This window comes from Oncorhynchus kisutch, linkage group LG24 (genome assembly GCF_002021735.2).
Source record: "Oncorhynchus kisutch isolate 150728-3 linkage group LG24, Okis_V2, whole genome shotgun sequence".
Lineage (NCBI taxonomy): Eukaryota > Metazoa > Chordata > Actinopteri > Salmoniformes > Salmonidae > Oncorhynchus > Oncorhynchus kisutch.
In genome coordinates this window covers 40,668,662-40,690,188 of record NC_034197.2, presented here as the reverse complement: position 1 = coordinate 40,690,188, position 21,527 = coordinate 40,668,662, and the positions used below count along the sequence as shown (strand labels likewise).

The 21,527-nt window shown below is 45.4% G+C and overlaps 1 protein-coding gene across 2 annotated transcripts; it reads left to right on the top strand.

Annotated features, from left to right (window-relative positions):
* The first annotated feature begins 1,043 nt into the window (after positions 1-1,043).
* LOC109869087 (solute carrier family 25 member 33) lies at positions 1,044-20,810 on the top strand. Of its 2 annotated transcripts, none has more exons than XM_031803850.1 (7): positions 1,044-1,258; positions 4,310-4,492; positions 10,232-10,309; positions 12,135-12,235; positions 15,757-15,823; positions 18,431-18,711; positions 19,206-20,810. In XM_031803850.1, the coding sequence occupies exons 1-7, from the start codon at positions 1,215-1,217 to the stop codon at positions 19,406-19,408; spliced, it is 957 nt and encodes a 318-aa protein (XP_031659710.1). In that variant the 5' UTR covers positions 1,044-1,214; the 3' UTR covers positions 19,409-20,810. The 2 variants fall into 2 exon arrangements, with proteins under 2 accessions (XP_031659710.1, XP_031659709.1); XM_031803849.1 differs by having other exon boundaries at positions 12,099-12,235.
* The last annotated feature ends 717 nt before the right edge of the window (positions 20,811-21,527 follow it).

Here is a 21,527-nt window from a genome sequence, read left to right as displayed (position 1 = left end):
TGTTGAAAACTGGAAAAAGCCAGCCTGTGGCCCAATACAAATCATGCCTTTACCCTTTCAATAGGTGGGGTGGGTGGGGGTTGTTGTGCTGAAGTGGTCACAGGTATAGACCATAGACTTAGATAGACAACGTATCGTTGTATCTGTCTCATTATGGGTTATCTCCATTTTGAAGTAGTCCATTTTCTTCTACTACTTCTATAAGTTGGTAAACAAACTGAAAATGTGCATACTGCCCCCTGGAGGGTGTTGTTTGAACAAGTATAAAGCCAAGATTGGCAATTTTTTACCTTTATTTAACTAGGCAAGTCAGTTAAGAACAAATTCTTACTTTCAATGACGGCCTACCGGGGAACAGTGGGTTAACTGCCTGTTTAGGGGCAACCTTCCGGTTACTAGTCCAAAGCTCTAACCACTAGGCTACCCTGCCGCCCCAATTTACAGCCACTTGTAGTTATGGAATGTTTGCTCACGAGTATAATTCATTGGCTGATCCCTCCTGATGACCTGGAAGGAAATAAGCGATCCTTCCTTAACCCATAGGAATCCCCACCCAGTTGACTACTTTAAAATGGTGGAAGCCCTCAACGGCAATGTCCATGTAAAAAAGTTGGGTTGTCCACATCTAGAGACCTCTATCATTCTCTATGGTGGGTAGACCTTCAGCTCTATGGATTGAGAGCTAGCCTTGTGTGTGTCCACTAGTTGAATCACTCTGTATGCATTAAGATAGCTTTCTGTCCTCTCTCCTTTTTATGTTCTCTCTTAGTACAATGGCTAAGTGAAAGTAACATTATATGGCAATTGCTTCCACCTGTAAAGTTATTTTTATCAGTAACATTGACTAAGGGTAGAATAGGACATCAGACTTTGAGTACATTGTTGTTATTGGATACTATTCAACTGTTCTGTCAATCAATTGGTCAATCTTCTTTTCATAAATAAAAGAGACCCCCCCCCCCCCCCCCCCCCCTGTGCTGTTGTCAGACCTCTCTACGTCACGGACAACTCCCCCTACCAGCCCCCCATGACGCAAATGAATTAATCTCTTCAGATGCTGTTGCAGCAGAGTTGGTCCTATTCAGAGAAAGCCGGGTGGAGGACAACAGTTGATGAGCAAGAAAAGCCACATTGAAGTCTCTGATTTATAAATATTATATTTACGGGAAGAAAAATAAGATTATGGTTATAGTGTTTTAAAAATAATTTAAAAAATGGCACAGAATAATAATACGTTATTACATCTCTTCGCGGGGGGGTAAGTCATCCTATCCGACCTTTTTTCCCTGTCAAATGTGACAGATAGATAGCGTAGCTGAATATTTTTATTGAAAGGGAAGTTACAGTAGCCTCTCGTTCCCGATGGCGTGAGAAGGGCTAGCTGGCTAGCTTAGCTACAACATGCGTTTGTCAGCTACCTGTAATGATGTACAATGTCAATGTGTTTCAGACGAGTTTTTTTTTTAAACTGGTTAACTAGTATATGTTTACTGGGGTGCGTTCGATAAACTCGCTCCGGCTTTTTACTTTCGATTTTAGAGCGCAGAATTAACTGATGCTTTTACGAACGCACCCCCTTTTTTTGTATCATCCGTTTAGTTTGAACCGGTACCGGCTGTGTATCTCGTCATGCAAATGTACAGGTTCAAGAGTAGTTATGCAATGTCAGGTGGCCAAATGTCATTGTTACTGTTATTAATCAACCGCATATTGATTTCTGAAGCGTGCTAGCCGCTATTCTAGCTATCACGTTAACATTTACGTTAGCTAACTTTATGCAGGAAATGTGGGCATCTTAGCCATTTGTGATGCTGTCTATTTCTATAAAGTTGATAACACTTGACATATAATAAAACACCAGCGTCGTAAATATCAAGATGATAAATGTTTTTAATGTGATGTGGTATTAGATGTCAGGTGGCGCAGTAATGAGACCCTTATTAACGTCACATGGTTGCCACAAAACTCTTTGCCCTATTTCTAAAATGTGTCTTTGTAAAATCAGATGTTAAACCTAACCAATAGCACTAACCTTATGCCTAACCTTAAACTTTTTTTAAAATATAATTAATCATCGTTTTTAAAAATGTATAATCTTCATGAGTTTCCCAAAAGTCGGTCCGATGCTCCGTGCATGTTTTGGTTTTGTGTCCTAACACTACACAGCTGATTCAAATAACCAAAGCTTGGGGATGAGTTGGTTATTTGAATCTGCTGTGTAGCGCTAGGACAAAATAACAACGTGCACAGTTTGGGGAATCCTTGATTGTAGACCATGCAAAGTGCTAAACTAGCAAACTGTCTCGTGTTAGTTACTGCAGTTTACAATGGCCGACTCTAAACTATACATAGACAACATTTTATTCTGCCATAGAGAAGAGGATCTTAAGGTACCCATCCTAAAATGTATATTAGCTAATATATAGCTAGCTACAATAGCTAGCAAGTCATGAGAGAGAGCGAGTCCAACCATCTTTAACCTGGAAGCTGAAGCCTTTTATTTGGAAGCCAGTACTTATCACTCAATCAGTTAAGGTCATCCATTGACAGCTGTTGACATTTGGGAAAGCACCATTCAATACCTAGCGCCGATATTACATTTACTACACACTGATACTATATTAATCCCACAGAGGAATAGAAATCCCAGTCATATTCAGTATATCGTGTGTGTGTGTGTCTGAATATCTTAGCCAATGACAAGAAGTACCAGAATGGTGATAATAGCTTTATTTGTCATATCATGATATAATCATTCAAAAAAAGAAGATTAGTAGCTACTTCACACACCCCATTGTGTATCTACAGTTGATTGGAGCAAACCGATTAGTTTCCTCTATCATTTCAGACAGTACTGCATTATTTTTTGCTTGAGATCCTACATCTAGTTTCACTTGTCCTGCAGGTCCTGGTACTTTGCATAGGCTGCCATGGTGCAGTGCATTTTGCAGGCATGACATTGAGAGCTAGTCTATATTTACATAGGACTCTCACAGTCCCTTCATTTGTAAATGAATGCCCAGTGAATGGTAGTTTCAAATGTAAACATTTAACTTTGAGTGTCAATCAGGGGCATCTGGCCTGTAGCCATATTACGGTTAGTTCCCAAGAGTGCGTATGGTTATGTGACTCTGTATCATACACCGAATCTTATCTTATGGTGTCCCAGGCCGCTAGGAGGAATGACATGATAAACAGTGAATGGATGTCTAGCTGGGTGTTAGGAATTGGAATCCCTTGCATTTGGCAGTTGACCTGCCCTTTAGACACAGAGTACAGGGCAGGCAGTACAGGATTGATGAACAACATGATATTTTGTCGTCGATCAATTGATCGTTGTCATTTGCTACTAAAACTATAGTTACCTAGTTACCTACTAGATGAAGCTCATGCTAAACTAATATGATTCTGTCTCCCGTCTAAACTTGTCTTGTGTAACAGGATAACTTTAGACCGTCCCCTCGCCCATACCCGGGCTCGAACCAGGGACCCTCTGCACACATCAACAACAGTCACCCACGAAGCGTCGTTACCCATCGCTCCACAAAAGCCGCGGCCCTTGCAGGGCAAACGGAACTACTACTACTTCAAGGTCTCAGAGAAAGTGACGTCACCGATTGAAACGCTATTTAGCGCGCACCGCTAACTAAGCTAGCCGTTTCACATCCGTTACACTTGGATGGACAGGGGTTGTAGACGGGTATTTTTATGATGTCACTCGAGACTATCCCTGACTTGTTACGGTCATAAATTAAATAAAGTGCATGGTTTGGAGATTTAAACGTCTATTAGGATCAGGATATAGAGAGGGTGAGCAATTCCAGTCCTCAAGGGTCTCATTGGTGTCACAGTTTTGCCCCCAGCTAACACATCGGACTCCAATAATCACCTAATCACGATCTGCAGTTTTAGAATGCCATTAGATTAATCCGCTGTGTTTGCTAGGGATGGAGAACAAGTGTTACACCCATCAGGCCTCGAGGACTGGAGTTGCCCACCCCTGGGCTATAGGGATGCCTTTTTTTGTGTGTTCTACCCCTGACACATAAAAATACCTGGTCACTCATTTGTCAGCAAACATTCTCCACCTCTGGCTGTAATCCACTTCTGGTAATCTTTTACACGGGTTACTGGAGCTCCGTCTCTATTGTCCTCCGCCATGTTAGTAATTTATTAATAATGCCATATTGATTAGTTTTCTTCTTCTCGTTAAAGATGTAGTACAGATGACTTAAAAGCCCTGACCTATATCTTGTTGTTACCGTGTTATAGAAATGTTGTCAACAAATGTTCAACTTCCTCTCTGCAGATGTAGCGGCACAGTGGGAGCCATTGTGACTTGTCCTCTGGAGGTGCTGAAGACCAGGTTGCAGTCTTCAGGCATCACGCTCCGGCCCATGTTCCAGGTCCAACTGGGCACGCTCAATGGTACTGGGGTCATCAGACCAGGCTCAGGCACCATTACACCACCTGGCCTGCTGCAGGTCTTACGGTAAGGGGTTGTCCCTTTTCTTCTTATTAGCATGGGGCTAGTCTACAATGGGTCTTACGGTAAGGGGTTGTCATTCCTTATTAACATGGGGCTCATCTACAATGGTCTTACGGTAAGGGGTTGTCCTTCCTTATTAGCATGGGGCTAGTCTACAATGGGTCTTACGGTAAGGGGTTGTCATTCCTTATTAACATGGGGCTCATCTACAATGGGTCTTACGGTAAGGGGTTGTCATTCCTTATTAACATGGGGCAGGTCTACAATGGGTCTTACGGTAAGGGGTTGTCCTTCCTTATTAGCATGGGGCAGGTCTACAATGGGTCTTACGGTAAGGGGTTGACCTTCCTTATTAGCATGGGGCTAGTCTACAATGGGTCTTACGGTAAGGGGTTGACCTTCCTTATTAGCATGGGGCTAGTCTACTATGGGTCTTAGGGTAAGGGGTTGTCCTTCCTTATTAGCATGGGGCTAGTCTACAATGGGTCTTAGGGTAAGGGGTTGTCCTTCCTTATTAGCATGGGGCTAGTCTACAATGGGTCTTAGGGTAAGGGGTTGACCTTCCTTATTAGCATGGGGCTAGTCTACTATGGTTTTTACGGTAAGGGGTTGTCCTTCCTCATTAACATGGGGCTCATCTACAATGGGTCTTACGGTAAGGGGTTGTCATTCCTTATTAACATGGGGCTCATCTACTATGGGTCTTACGGTAAGGGGTTGTCATTCCTTATTAACATGGGGCAGGTCTACAATGGGTCTTACGGTAAGGGGTTGTCCTTCCTTATTAGCATGGGGCAGGTCTACAATGGGTCTTACGGTAAGGGGTTGACCTTCCTTATTAGCATGGGGCTAGTCTACAATGGGTCTTACGGTAAGGGGTTGTCCTTCCTTATTAGCATGGGGCTAGTCTACAATGGGTCTTAGGGTAAGGGGTTGTCCTTCCTTATTAACATGGGGCTAGTCTACAATGGGTCTTACGGTAAGGGGTTGTCATTCCTTATTAACATGGGGCTCATCTACTATGGGTCTTACGGTAAGGGGTTGTCATTCCTTATTAACATGGGGCTCATCTACAATGGGTCTTACGGTAAGGGGTTGTCATTCCTTATTAACATGGGGCTCATCTACTATGGGTCTTACGGTAAGGGGTTGTCTTTATTATTAGCATGGGGCTCATCTACTATGGGTCTTACGGTAAGGGGTTGTCCTTGATTTATTTTTTTATTTCACCTTTATTTAACCAGGTAGGCTAGTTGAGAACACCTTTATTTAACCAGGTAGGCTAGTTGAGAACACCTTTATTTAACCAGGTAGGCTAGTTGAGAACACCTTTATTTAACCAGGTAGGCTAGTTGAGAACACCTTTATTTAACCAGGTAGGCTAGTTGAGAACACCTTTATTTAACCAGGTAGGCTAGTTGAGAACACCTTTATTTAACCAGGTAGTTCTCAACTGGCCAAGATAAAGCATAGCAGTGTGAACAGACAACACAGAGTTACACATGGAGTAAACTATTAACAAGTCAATAACACAGTAGAAAAAAAAGGGGAGTCTATATACATTGTGTGCAAAAGGCATGAGGAGGTAGGCGAATAATTACAATTTTGCAGATTAACACTGGAGTGATAAATGATCAGATGGACATGTACAGGTAGAGATATTGGTATGCAAAAGAGCAGAAAAGTAAATAAATAAAAACAGTATGGGGATGAGGTAGGTGAAAATGGGTGGGCTATTTACCAATAGACTATGTACAGCTGCAGCGATCGGTTAGCTGCTCAGATAGCAGATGTTTGAAGTTGGTGAGGGAGATAAAAGTCTCCAACTTCAGCGATTTTTGCAATTCGTGCCAGTCACAGGCAGCAGAGTACTGGAACGAAAGGCGGCCAAATGAGGTGTTGGCTTTAGGGATGATCAGTGAGATACACCTGCTGGAGCGCGTGCTACGGATGGGTGTTGCCATCGTGACCAGTGAACTGAGATAAGGCGGAGCTTTACCTAGCATGGACTTGTAGATGACCTGGAGCCAGTGGGTCTGGCGACGAATATGTAGCGAGGGCCAGCCGACTAGAGCATACAAGTCGCAGTGGTGGGTGGTATAAGGTGCTTTAGTGACAAAACGGATGGCACTGTGATAAACTGCATCCAGTTTGCTGAGTAGAGTGTTAGAAGCAATTTTGTAGATGACATCGCCAAAGTCGAGGATCGGTAGGATAGTCAGTTTTACTAGGGTAAGTTTGGCGGCGTGAGTGAAGGAGGCTTTGTTGTTCCTTATTAGCATGTGCTCATCTACAATGGGTGTTACGGTAAGGGGTTCCTTCCTATAATAGAGGGAAATGGCGTCTTTTTGTAGGCACTCCTCCATTGTTCGTTGGACAAAGCCTATGGGGAAAATTAATGGCGTTTTTGGATAATCCCTGAATATAAGGTCTGAAGTAAACACAGGTTTAGGAGATCGTATATGTTTTGTTCTATGAGATAAGCTACATCAGCTAACGTCACTTTTTTGTGAATTTTGAAGCTCACATGAAGTCTTCATCATTCACAGAGGTCATGTTAACTGACTGATATTATCTCATAGAACAAAACATGAAGTCTTCATCATTCACAGAGGTCAGATCTCTTAAGCCTGTGTTTACCTCAGACCTTATTATCGTCGTCTATCCCACAACACCTATTCTTTCCCCATTTATTTTCCCCATAGGAATGACTGAACCAACCAGAAGTAACTCATTACTGGTTTTTAGGGCTACAAGCTGGCGAGCTCAATTAACGTGGGGACAGCCTCTACTATGGGTCTTACGGTAAGGGGCGCGTATAAGTGAGGGGGCACAGGAGGCTGCTGAGGGCAGGACAGCTCGTAATAATGGCCGGAACATGGGGGAATGAAGTGGCATTAACTACATGGAAACCACGTGCTTGATATAGTTGTTACCATGGAGAGAAAATATATCGTTTCCATGACGTCAACAATCCTTTGATTCTAAGCCAACCCTGCCTGTTTTACACCACGGTGGCGCACGCATATTTTTTTTTGGGGGGGGGGGGCTAAACAACCCACCCATTTATAGAAGGAGACAAGTGAACAACGCCACAGCAGGAAGAACTAATACCACAGCCTCATGTAGGACCAGGATATGATCCACTTTCACCACCTGCATTCCCTACCCATAACAATGTAGTGACCGATCCACTTGGTATAGTACTCTCCTGATTGCCAGATGCCCGCTGTTCCAGCTGTCAGTGGATGTGGTTTCTGACAGTTTTTTTGTTTGTTGCAGAAATTCTTCAGGTTGTGCAAACCCACAGTTTTCGTGGTCTCCGACAGTCCCGCAGGTGAAGAATCCGGATTGGACGTACTGCCAAATTCTCTAAAACGACATTGAAAGCGGCTTATGGTAGAGAAGAAACATAATAAATTCTCTGGCAACAGCTCTGGTGGACATTCCTGCAGTCAGCATGCCAACTGCATGCTCTCTCAACTTGAGACATTTGTGGGGTTGTGTTGTTGTGACAAAACGGCACTTTTTAGTTGTTTTTATTGTCCCCAGCCCAAGGGGCACCTGTATAATGATCATCCTTTTTTTAATCAGCTTCTTGATATGTCCAGTATAAATTAATCTTCTATAAAGAAGAATTTAAGATTAAAGACTGAGAATCCTGCTCTGATCTAATCTCTCTTCGCCAGCTGTGGGGAGCACAGACACACTGCCGCCTCCGCCGCAGAGCATGTTGGGAATGTTGTTTTACTACTAGGAAGGCAGGCAAGGACACACACGTACAGTGAGGACTACTTATGTAAGTGCTGATGCCACCTGTGGAAATGTCCCTCGCCTGAGGCTCAGGGCCTGTTTTGGGCAGGAAGCAAGCAGGGTTGCCTCAGTCCACAGAGGGTGTTTTAAAACTAGTTGAAAACAAGTTTGACACAGACAACAACATAGAGTTACACATGGAATAACATGGAATAAACAAGTCAGTGACACAGGAGAGAAAAAATAAAGTCTATATACAGTGTGTGCAAAATGCATGAGGAGGTAGGCAATAAATAGGCCAATAGGAGCGAAGAATTACAATTTAGCAGATTAACACTGGAGTGATAAATGAGCAGATGATGATGCGCACATCAGTAGAGATACTGGTGTGCAAAAGAGCAGAAAAGTAAATAAAAACAGTATGGGGATGAGGTAGGTAGATTGGGTGGGCTATTTACAGATGGACTATGTACAGCTGCAGTGATTGGTTCGCTGGTGTGAGAGCCATGGTGTCACTGTGCCTCTGCCAAATTGAACACGAAGAGGAAGCTGTGCTGAATTGACCACTTCTACTGTGCTCTGGGGGTTTCTCATGTTTCTCACTTCAAGGGTTTAGAGCTTGAGGCCTTTGGCTGACTGACTGACTGACTGACTGAACCAGTGTGGGCAGGACTTCCGCTGAATGGATGATTGGCTCAAATAATATTGTGAACCGGTTCACCCAGTGCAGTTTGGACATGAGCCATTGCAATCCTAAGTTACACAACAGCCTTCAAGTATCTGTTTTGGTTCATTTAGCCAATCATTGTTGTATTCAAAATATTTTTTTCAGCCATGCTTTTATATAGCAGAGAGCGGGATTTATGCATCAGCCGACCTGTAGGTGTGTCCACCCATCTGGCTCATACCTGTCGGTGTGTCCACCCATCTGGCTCATACCTGTCGGTGTGTCCACCCACCTGGCTCATACCTGTCGGTGTGTCCACCCACCTGGCTCATACCTGTCGGTGTGTCCACCCACCTGGCTCATACCTGTAGGTGTGTCCACCCACCTGGCTCGTACCTGTAGGTGTGTCCACCCACCTGGCTCGTACCTGTAGGTGTGTCCACCCACCTGGCTCGTACCTGTAGGTGTGTCCACCCACCTGGCTCGTACCTGTAGGTGTGTCCACCCACCTGACTCGTACCTGTAGGTGTGTCCACCCACCTGACTCATACCTGTAGGTGTGCCCACCCACCTGGCTCATACCTGTAGGTGTGTCCACCCACCTGGCTCATACCTGTAGGTGTGTCCACCCACCTGGCTCATACCTGTAGGTGTGTCCACCCACCTGGCTCATACCTGTAGGTGTGTCCACCCACCTGGCTCATACCTGTAGGTGTGTCCACCCACCTGGCTCATACCTGTAGGTGTGTCCACCCACCTGACTCATACCTGTAGGTGTGTCCACCCACCTGGCTCATACCTGTTTGTCAGCTACTGGCATAAAGGTCATCCTTTCCTAGGGTCATAAATAAGTGTGTGTGTGAGAACAATACCTGTGTGTGTGTGAGAACGATACCTGTGAGTGTGTGAGAACGATACCTGTGAGTGTGTGAGAACGATACCTGTGTGTGTGTGAGAACGATACCTGTGTGTGTGTGAGAACGATACCTGTGAGTGTGTGAGAACGATACCTGTGAGTGTGTGAGAACGATACCTGTGTGTGTGAGAACGATACCTGTGTGTGTGTGAGAACGATACCTGTGTGTGTGTGAGAACGATACCTGTGTGTGTGAGAACTATACCTGTGAGAACGATACCTGTGTGTGTGTGAGAACGATACCTGTGAGTGTGTGAGAACGATAATCTGTGTGTGAGTTTTACGGAACAAACTCAGAAGAATCTTCTGCAAAAAAAAGATTCATCACAATGAGAAACCTTTTTTTTTTCTTTTTCTTTTTATCAATGAAAAATGTATTTAAAAAAAGAAATCTTCCCATTTCTAGGTCAATTCTAGAAAAAGAGGGTCCAAGGTCTCTTTTCCGGGGACTGGGTCCAAATCTTGTCGGTGTCGCTCCTTCAAGGTAAGCCCACTCTGCAGTCCACCTTCTACACTGCATTTAACAGAGTGGATTTGGTGGAAGTACTGTTTTGGGTGTGGATGTGTTACTAACTTTCCGTGTGCACTAACATGACACACACACACACACACACACACACCATGCCATCTCAATTGACAGATGGTTAGACTTTAACAACTGGGCAGGAACAATATCTTACGACAACACCATTTCCTAATAACGTGGTTTTCCTTTGTTTCACTGTGTTGGTGCGAAAGGCCCAGATTACCCCAACCTGGGCCCAGTTATTATTATGTTCTCTCATCTAACTATCTCCTAAGGATATGGGGAAATAGTTGGCCTTTTCTTAAAATGAAAGGCCAATAATCTACTGGAGTGATGTGACACCTAGAAAGTCTTCTTTCCGTTAACTTCAGCATCTTGTTACCAATCCTCCAATCACTAATGCGCTCCAGTAACCGATAGGATGGCAGCTCCAGTAACCTCCTGTGGTGATAGGATGGCAGCTCCAGTAACCTCCTGTGGTGATAGGATGGCAGCTCCAGTATCCTCCTGTGGTGATAGGATGGCAGCTCCAGTATCCTTCTGTTGTGATAGGATGGCAGCTCCAGTAACCTCCTGTGGCGATAGGATGGCAGCTCCAGTAACCTCCTGTGGTGATAGGATGGCAGCTCCAGTAACCTCCTGTGGCGATAGGATGGCAGCTCCAGTAACCTCCTGTGGTGATAGGATGGCAGCTCCAGTAACCTCCTGTGGTGATAGGATGGCAGCTCCAGTAACCTCCTGTGGTGATAGGATGGCAGCTCCAGTAACCTGTGGTGATAGGATGGCAGAGCAGAATAGTGAGGTGGAAGAGAACAAAGCAGGGCCCTGTTCAGTAGACACAAAATGGAGAGCTTATTTTTTTTGCTACACTGTGCCCTGATGAACACGACGCCGCTTTATAAGTGACAGAGTTGCAGTATAGTGTTGATTTTTCTAGGGTTAGAGGGTGACATCGTTAAGACATTGACCCTTGGTAATGTAAACATTAACAAAAAGTAGTCCATATTTAATGGAATCCTTTGTTTTCATTCATGGAGCGAGACATTATTGGAAAGCCAGACGTGGTTATACTGTATACTGACAGAGGGGGAAATACAAGAAAAACACAGCTTCAGGCCCTTTGATGTTCTTTACTTTAACCAAGGTAACAGGATGATCCCAATGTAGACTTGATGCCTGAGCCCTTTTTTTTGGCCTGTTCCAAATGCATAGCAGAAAGAAATGAGACTGCTCTGGACAGGACAGGCATCTCTGGGAAACAATGTTACAAACACACACACTGCTGTTCTCACAGACACACACACACACACACACACTGCTGTTCACACACACACACACACACACACACACACTGCTGTTCTCACACACACACACACACACACACACTGCTGTTCTCACACACACACACACACACTGCTGTTCACACACACACACACACACACACACACACTGCTGTTCTCACACACACACACACACACACACACACACTGCTGTTCTCACACACACACACACACACGCACACACACACACACACACACACACACACACACACACACACACACACACACACACACACACACACACACACACACACACACACACACACACACACACACACACACACACTGCTGTTCTCACACACACACACACACACACTGCTGTTCTCACACACACACACACACACACACTGCTGTTCTCACACACACACACACACTTCTAAAGATGGGGACATTATTTATCCGTTCAGGGGGTTCTCTCCTCCCTCCGTCTTGTGTCTTTGCAGAGCTATTTATTTTGCTGCCTACAAGAAGTCGAAAGAGACGTTCAACGGTGTCTTCGTCCCCAACAGCGGAGTGGTGCACATGTCCTCAGCTGGCTTTGCAGGTGAGACCCAGTCTGAAGCAGAACGCGTTGGGACGTAGAGGGTATAGAGCCCTGGGACGTAGAGGGTATAGAGCCCTGGGACGTAGAGCCCTGGGACGTAGAGCCCTGGGACGTAGAGGGTATAGAGCCCTGGGACGTAGAGGGTATAGAGCCCTGGGACGTAGAGGGTATAGAGCCCTGGGACGTAGAGGGTATAGAGCCCTGGGACGTAGAGCCCTGGGACGTAGAGGGTATAGAGCCCTGGGACGTAGAGGGTATAGAGCCCTGGGGCGTAGAGCCCTGGGACGTAGAGGGTATAGAGCCCTGGGGCGTAGAGCCCTGGGACGTAGAGGGTATAGAGCCCTGGGACGTAGAGGATATAGAGCCCTGGGACGTAGAGCCCTGGGACGTAGAGGGTATAGAGCCCTGGGACGTAGAGCCCTGGGACGTAGAGGATATAGAGCCCTGGGACGTAGAGGATATAGAGCCCTGGGACGTAGAGGGTATAGAGCCCTGGGACGTAGAGGGTATAGAGCCCTGGGACGTAGAGGATATAGAGCCCTGGGACGTAGAGGGTATAGAGCCCTGGGACGTAGAGGGTATAGAGCCCTGGGACGTAGAGGGTATAGAGCCCTGGGACGTAGAGGGTATAGAGCCCTGGGACGTAGAGGGTATAGAGCCCTGGGACGTAGAGCCCTGGGACGTAGAGGGTATAGAGCCCTGGGACGTAGAGGGTATAGAGCCCTGGGACGTAGAGGGTATAGAGCCCTGGGATGTAGAGGATATAGAGCCCTGGGATGTAGAGGGTATAGAGCCCTGGGATGTAGAGGATATAGAGCCCTGGGACGTAGAGGGTATAGAGCCCTGGGGCGTAGAGGATATAGAGCCCTGGGATGTAGAGGGTATAGAGCCCTGGGATGTAGAGGATATAGAGCCCTGGGATGTAGAGGATATAGAGCCCTGGGACGTAGAGGATATAGAGCCCTGGGACGTAGAGCCCTGGGACGTAGAGGGTATAGAGCCCTGGGATGTAGAGGATATAGAGCCCTGGGACATAGAGGGTATAGAGCTCTGGGACGTAGAGGGTATAGAGCCCTGGGACGTAGAGCATATAGAGCCCTGGGATGTAGAGGATATAGAGCCCTGGGATGTAGAGGGTATAGAGCCCTGGGATGTAGAGGATATAGAGCCCTGGGATGTAGAGGGTATAGAGCCCTGGGACGTAGAGGATATAGAGCCCTGGGACGTAGAGGGTATAGAGCCCTGGGACGTAGAGGGTATAGAGCCCTGGGACGTAGAGGATATAGAGCCCTGGGACGTAGAGCCCTGGGACGTAGACGATATAGAGCCCTGGGACGTAGAGGATATAGAGCCCTGGGATGTATAGGATATAGAGCCCTGGGACGTAGAGGGTATAGAGCCCTGGGACGTAGAGGATATAGAGCCCTGGGACGTAGAGGGTATAGAGCCCTGGGACGTAGAGGGTATAGAGCCCTGGGACGTAGAGGATATAGAGCCCTGGGACGTAGAGGGTATAGAGCCCTGGGACGTAGAGGGTATAGAGCCCTGGGACGTAGAGGGTATAGAGCCCTGGGACGTAGAGGGTATAGAGCCCTGGGACGTAGAGGATATAGAGCCCTGGGACGTAGAGGATATAGAGCCCTGGGACGTAGAGCCCTGGGATGTAGAGGATATAGAGCCCTGGGACGTAGAGCCCTGGGACGTAGAGGGTATAGAGCCCTGGGATGTAGAGGGTATAGAGCCCTGGGACGTAGAGGATATAGAGCCCTGGGACGTAGAGGTATAGAGCCCTGGGACGTAGAGGGTATAGAGCCCTGGGACGTAGAGGGTATAGAGCCCTGGGACGTAGAGGGTATAGAGCCCTGGGACGTAGAGGGTATAGAGCCCTGGGACGTAGAGGATATAGAGCCCTGGGACGTAGAGCCCTGGGACGTAGAGGATATAGAGCCCTGGGACGTAGAGGATATAGAGCCCTGGGACGTAGAGGATATAGAGCCCTGGGATGTAGAGGATATAGAGCCCTGGGACGTAGAGGATATAGAGCCCTGGGACGTAGAGGGTATAGAGCCCTGGGACGTAGAGGATATAGAGCCCTGGGACGTAGAGGGTATAGAGCCCTGGGACGTAGAGGGTATAGAGCCCTGGGACGTAGAGGATATAGAGCCCTGGGACGTAGAGGGTATAGAGCCCTGGGACGTAGAGGGTATAGAGCCCTGGGACGTAGAGGGTATAGAACCCTGGGACGTAGAGGGTATAGAGCCCTGGGACGTAGAGGGTATAGAGCCCTGGGACGTAGAGGATATAGAGCCCTGGGACGTAGAGGATATAGAGCCCTGGGACATAGAGCCCTGGGACGTAGAGCCCTGGGATGTAGAGGATATAGAGCCCTGGGCCGTAGAGCCCTGGGACGTAGAGGGTATAGAGCCCTGGGACGTAGAGGGTATAGAGCCCTGGGACGTAGAGGGTATAGAGCCCTGGGACGTAGAGGGTATAGAGCCCTGGGACGTAGAGGATATAGAGCCCTGTGTCTGTGGAAGCACTACACCCTCATTCGGTATGAAACACAAAGCGATGGAGCCGTGTAAATGCTTCCACCTTTATGCAAACAAATGGTTTTTATACCTGTTGTGTAAACAGGAGCAACATTTGCATCCAAGCACGAAGGAAAAAAAAAGAGAGAATTTTGTTCACCAAAACATGTATGTATGTATTTACACACGCACAGTACCAGTCAAAAGTTTGGACAGAATAAAAGACATCAAAACTATGAAATAACACATGGAATCATGTAGTAAACCACAAAAACAGTGTTAAACAAACCAGAATATATTTGAGATTCTTCAAAGTAAGCCACCCTTTGCCTTGATGGACAGCTTTGCACACTTTTTATAATGTGTTGTATAATGATTTAATTTCTGCTCTGTCAGGAATCCTGGAGGATTTGATCTCCCTGACCTTTTGTTCTTTAACAGAACTCACTTACTGTCCCTCTCTCTGTCTCTGTCCCTCTCTGTCTCTGACCCCCTCTCTCTCTGTCTCTGTCCCTCTCTCTCTCTGTCTCTGTCCCTCTCTGTCTCTGTCTCTGTCCCCCTCTCTCTCTGTCTCTGTCCCTCTCTGTCTCTGTCCCCCTCCCTCTCTGTCTCTGTCCCTCTGTCTCTGTCCCTCTCTCTCTCTCTCTCTCTCTCTCTCTCTCTCTCTCTCTCTATCTCTCTGTCTCTATCTCTCTCTCTATCTCTCTCTCTCCGTCTCTCTCTCTCTGTCTCTCTCTCTCTCTCTCTCTGTCTCTCTGTCTCTATCTCTCTGTCTCTATCTCTCTCTCTATCTCTCTCTCTCTCCGTCTCTCTCTCTCTGTCTCTCTCTCTCTCTCTGTCTCTCTGTCTGTCTCTCTCTCTGTCTCTCTCTCTCTGTCTCTCTGTCTCTATCTCTCTGTCTCTCTCTGTCTCGCTCTGTCTCGCTCTGTCTCTCTCTCCTGCTCCATCCAGTGATATGACATGAAACTCTATTTCTACTTCCTGTTTCAGCCTTTGTTACAAACTCCCTCATGAACCCTGTCTGGATGGTTAAGACCAGGATGCAGCTGGAGAAAAAGTATGTACTTTACATTCCTGTTATATATGTAGTACATTCCTGTTATATATGTAGTACATTCCTGTTATATATGTAGTACATTCCTGTTATATATGTAGTACATTCCTGTTATATATGTAGTACATTCCTGTTATATATGTAGTACATTCCTGTTATATATGTAGTACATTCCTGTTATATATGTAGTACATTCCTGTTATATATGTAGTACATTCCTGTTATATATGTAGTACATTCCTGTTATATATGTAGTACATTCCTGTTATATATGTAGTACATTCCTGTTATATATGTAGTACATTCCTAACCTGATCATCTCTTGTTTTGTTTTTTAAAATCTTTTGATTACATCTTTAAATGCAGACGGACAACTTCAAGAGTTTGTTCTCTACTAATGAAAACAGACCATATCAGGGTTACTGTAACTAGTCTAGTCACCAGTCACCAGTCACCACCACGTGTAATGTGGCCTTTGACGAGCCCCCACATCTTAGCTGCAGTGCTGTCCTTGTGTTACGCAGTGCAGCATGGTTTAACATGTGACCAGGCAGGTCCATAAATACCCGAGCTGCTGACGCATTAGGCTGTGTGGGAGCAGGAGGAGGAGGCTATATTAAGCGGCTGCTTGCGTACCAAATTGCACCCCCCCTCCCCCCTATTCCCTAATATAGGGCACTACTTTTGACCAGAGCCCTATTCAAAAGTAGTGCACTATGTAGGGAATATGGGGGTGCCATTTTTTGGGAGCAGAGAGGACTGTGTCGAAGTCAGTTACAAGGATAAGCAGGTTAACTGGTGACCTAGAATCCTGTTTACCCTTTGGACTTGTCCATATAGCTCGTCCCTCAAACTAGTGTTATAAAGCTCATCACTCAAACTAGTGTCATGTAGCTCGTCCCTCAAACTAGTGTCATGTAGCTCGTCCCTCAAACTAGTGTCATGTAGCTTGTCCCTCAAACTAGTGTCATGTAGCTCGTCCCTCAAACTAGTGTCATGTAGCTCGTCCCTCAAACTAGTGTTATGTAGCTCGTCCCTCAAACTAGTGTTATGTAGCTCGTCCCTCAAACTAGTGTTATATAGCTTGTCCCTCAAACTAGTGTTATATAGCTTGTCCCTCAAACTAGTGTCATGTAGCTCGTCCCTCAAACTAGTGTCATGTAGCTCGTCCCTCAAACTAGTGTTATATAGCTTGTCCCTCAAACTAGTGTCATGTAGCTCGTCCCTCAAACTAGTGTCATGTAGCTCGTCCCTCAAACTAGTGTCATGTAGCTCGTCCCTCAAACTAGTGTCATGTAGCTCGTCCCTCAAACTAGTGTCATGTAGCTCGTCCCTCAAACTAGTGTCATGTAGCTCGTCCCTCAAACTAGTGTCATGTAGCTCGTCCCTCAAACTAGTGTTATGTAGCTCGTCCCTCCCCCCATCTTGTCCTGTGACCTATTCAAATCAAATGTTATTATTGGTTACATTCACGTGTATAGCAGATGTTATTGGTCAAAGACACGTGTATAGCAGATGTTATTGGTCAAAGCCACGTGTATAGCAGATGTTATTGGTCACAGACACGTGTATAGAATATGTTATTGGTCACAGACACGTGTATAGCAGATGTTATTGGTCAAAGCCACGTGTATAGCAGATGTTATTGGTCACAGACACGTGTATAGCAGATGTTATTGGTCACAGACACGTGTATAGCAGATGTTATTGGTCAAAGCCACGTGTATAGCAGATGTTATTGGTCACAGACACATGTATAGCAGATGTTACTAGTCGCAGACTCGTGTATAGCAGATGTTATTGGTCAAAGCCACGTGTATAGCAGATGTTATTGGTCACAGACACGTGTATAGCAGATGTTATTGGTCACAGACACGTGTATAGCAGATGTTATTGGTCAAAGCCACGTGTATAGCAGATGTTATTGGTCAAAGACACATGTATAGCCGATGTTATTGCGGGTGTTGCGAAATGCTTGTACCTCAGACTCCATATTTGAGTGGAGTCTGAGGTATGCTGACTTCTCCACACGACAACTGATGTGTTTTGGGGAGGTGAAGTGTTGACTAGCTGTTGTGCTCCTGACACCTCTACACCTGGTGCTTTAGGGGACACCTCTACACCTGGTGCTTTAGGGGACACCTCTACACCTGGTGCTTTAGGGGACACCTCTACACCTGGTGCTTTAGGGGGGACACCATATCAAACTGGAGCTAAACAAAATCCCAGTGCATTTTTTAAATTTAACTAGGCAAGTCAGTTAAGAACAAATTCTTATTTACAATGACAGCCTACCCTGTCCAAACCCGTACGACCCTGGTCCCATTGTGTGCCGCCCTATAGGGCTCCCAATCACAGCCGGTTATGATACAGCCTGGATTCGAACCGGGGTCTGTAGTGACGCCTCTAGCACTGAGATGCAGTGCCTTAGACCGCTGTGCCACACGGGAGCACCGCATTGAGGCGCTCCATAGCAACCTGGAGCAAAACACGTATTTCCTATTGGTTCAAATAGTACCACTGTGTTTTTCTTCTGTTTTCCACTAATTTTAAATTCCTACTTGAAAAATGTTTCTTTCAGTCTAATCTAACCTCCGATAATTTCCTCAGGGCGCGAGGGGAGAAGAAGACGAACGCGCTGCAGTGTGCCCGTAACGTTTACAAGACAGAGGGCATGAGAGGTTTCTACCGGGGCCTGACGGCGTCCTACGCTGGCATCTCCGAGACAATGATCTGTTTCCTCATCTACGAGACGTTGAAGAAACGCCTGAACGAAGCGCGCTTCACGTCGCCGAACAGCGAGACGGAAAAAGGGGCGTCGGACTTCCTAGGCCTGATGATGGCGGCTGCCTTCGCTAAGGGTTGTGCTTCCTGTATAGCCTACCCACACGGTAAGCATGGGGTTCATGGGTAATAAATAAGATGTTAGGATATTAACTTGTCAAACCACACCTCAACGGACAAAATGCACATTGACGTCGGAGGCAAAGCCGTAGCTGTTAAATGACAACGGCCCAGTCAATGGCCATCGAGTCTACTGTGGAATAAGCAAACACACATCGTGACTCAAAATTCTATCATGTTCGCCTAATTTCAGTTTGTGACAAAACAAGGTGTGTAGTAGAGAATCATTAAAATCAGTAAAATGGCGCTCATAGAATGGCTCTACAGCTTATTAGACTGGCTTTCAATGAGAATGACCGCTCTATAACTCGCATTTCTATGTGTTATTGGTTGGGTCGCCCAGAAAGCTACAGACTTGACCTTTTGAGTGAACAGTCTTTTTTTTGGAGATTAAACTCCCAATGTTCCTTCCATCTTTGGGTCAAATACTCTAAACTTCATTCAAAATCACCTTCTAACGCGTCTTGTCTCCCTTCATCAGAGGTGATTCGGACGAGGCTGCGAGAAGAGGGCAGCAAATATCAGTACTTCTTCCAGACAGCACGGTTGGTGGCAGTGGAGGAGGGCTACTCTGCATTTTACAGAGGACTCATTCCACAGCTTATCAGACAGATCCCCAACACAGCCATCGTCCTCTCCACCTACGAACTCATTGTCCACCTGATGGGAGACTCCTCGCAATGATCAATGACGACGTGTTTTGGTCAGGCCCATCGGATGGAAGGGCAACATGATGTAGCTGTACCCCAAGGCACGTTGGCTAAGAAAGAGACTATCGTGCAATTGCAGAAGAAAGGAAACTTGTTTTTTTGTGAACTGTTGGTTTCTCTTGAAGGAATTTGAAAGCAGGTTTTACTGTTATCCAAAGGACCTGAAACTGATTTTTAAGGCTGCATCCCAAATAGAAAACTATCCCCTATCCCTATTTAGGGCACTACTTTTGACCTTATAGGCTCTAGTCAAAAGTAGTGCACTCTGTAAGGAATAGGGTGCCATAGGGTCTGGTCTAAAGTAGTGCACTATTTAGGGAATAGGGTTCCATAGGGCTCTGGTCTAAAGTAGTGCACTATATATAGGGAATAGGGTTCTATAGAGCTCTGGTCTAAAGTAGTGCACTATAAATAGGGAATAGGGTGCCATTTGGGACTCTGAAAATAATGTTTTATTTTAATGGAAGCATGTTATGTTTATTAAGGTGTTCAGAATAATTTTACGCTCTCAAGAATTGTGGTACTTACGACAGGACAACTCTAGCCCGAGTCCCAGATCGGTTTGTGCTGTTATTACCAACTCCACTGCTGTCATTTTGAGTTGTACGTTGGCAAGACGACACAAACAGATCTGGGAATCTGGCTAGGACATCTCCATGTCCCGAGAAGAACTTTAGTTTCCGTTTTGAATCATACGAGGTAAAGAGGTCACCTGAATAGGTGGGCCACTGTTAAGTTCAACTAAATTATGTTATTGTATTTGTATTGTTAAATGCTGATTCTCTGACGGCTTATCCATGTTGAATGTCCAACGTTCCACCACTTTCTTTGGCTACAGGCTATTTCATTACTGGTTATTTCATTACAGGTTATTTCATTACTGGTTATTTCATTACAGGTTATTTCATTACAGGTTATTTCATTACGGGTTATTTCATTATGGGTTATTTCATTACGGGTTATTTCATTACGGGTTATTTCATTACGGGTTATTTCATTACGGGTTATTTCATTACGGGTTATTTCATTACGGGTTATTTCATTATGGGTTATTTCATTACGGGTTATTTCATTACGGGTTATTTCATTACGGGTTATTTCATTTCACACTAATGATGGGAAAGAAGGTGGAGGCATAGCTAGAGTTGTTATTTGCCAGGCAAAAGCACACACACACTCATGATAGTTTATTTATTCACTACCACACGGTGAAGTTTTGATTAGAATTATCGCTGAGTAATGCATCATATTTTACATGACAAATACAGGTTAATCTGTATATTGTGTTTGTTAAAGAACATGGTCATCTTTTACAATATAACCACAACGTGAATGCTTATTTGACCAGTGGCTCAATAAAATTGCATCAATAAGTGGTTTGGTTCATTTGTTTTTGAATGGTGTCATACTACAGTAACCTGGTTGGAAAATATAGACTTGTGGTGTTATGGATTTCACTTGGTCTACAGTAAAAGATGGACTGGATTTTTTTGGTGTTATGGATTTCACTTGGTAGTCTACAGTAAAAGATGGACTGGATTTTTTGGGTGTTATGGATTTCACTTGGTGGTCTACAGTAAAAGATGGACTGGATTTTTTTGGCGTTATGGATTTCACTTGGTGGTCTACAGTAAAAGATGCTGAATGTCAGCTGGATTTTCTCACTTCACAACTCCGTACCAAACTACACTTTACATAGTGGTTCAATCAAAAGTGAAAACCCTATGCAAAGACTGAGAAGGGGATATATATATATATATATATATATATATACGCCCAACTCTTATCAAATGTAGCCTATCTGATTTACTAGAACATCCTCATAACAAGTTGCATCAACTTTGTTTGGAATGGACCGTGGACACTAGAATACCGTGGACACTAGAATACCGTGGACACTAGAGTACCGTGGACACTAGAGTACCGTGAACACTAGAATACCGTGGACACTAGAATACCGTGGACACTAGAGTACCGTGGACACTAGAGTACCGTGAACACTAGAATACCGTGGACACTAGAATACCGTGGACACTAGAATACCGTGAACACTAGAATACCGTGGACACTAGAATACCGCGGACACTAGAATA

What these genes read in the sequence shown, in the direction of transcription:
- LOC109869087 (XM_031803849.1), top strand. Translation starts at nt 1,215, where the DNA reads ATGGCACAGAATAATAATACGTTATTACATCTCTTCGCGGGGGG. An exon ending in GTCGGTGTCGCTCCTTCAAG is followed by an intron (nt 10,310 to 12,098) that starts GTAAGCCCACTC and finishes TTATCCGTTCAG; the next exon opens with GGGGTTCTCTCCTCCCTCCG. An exon ending in GTCCTCAGCTGGCTTTGCAG is followed by an intron (nt 12,236 to 15,756) that starts GTGAGACCCAGT and finishes TTCCTGTTTCAG; the next exon opens with CCTTTGTTACAAACTCCCTC.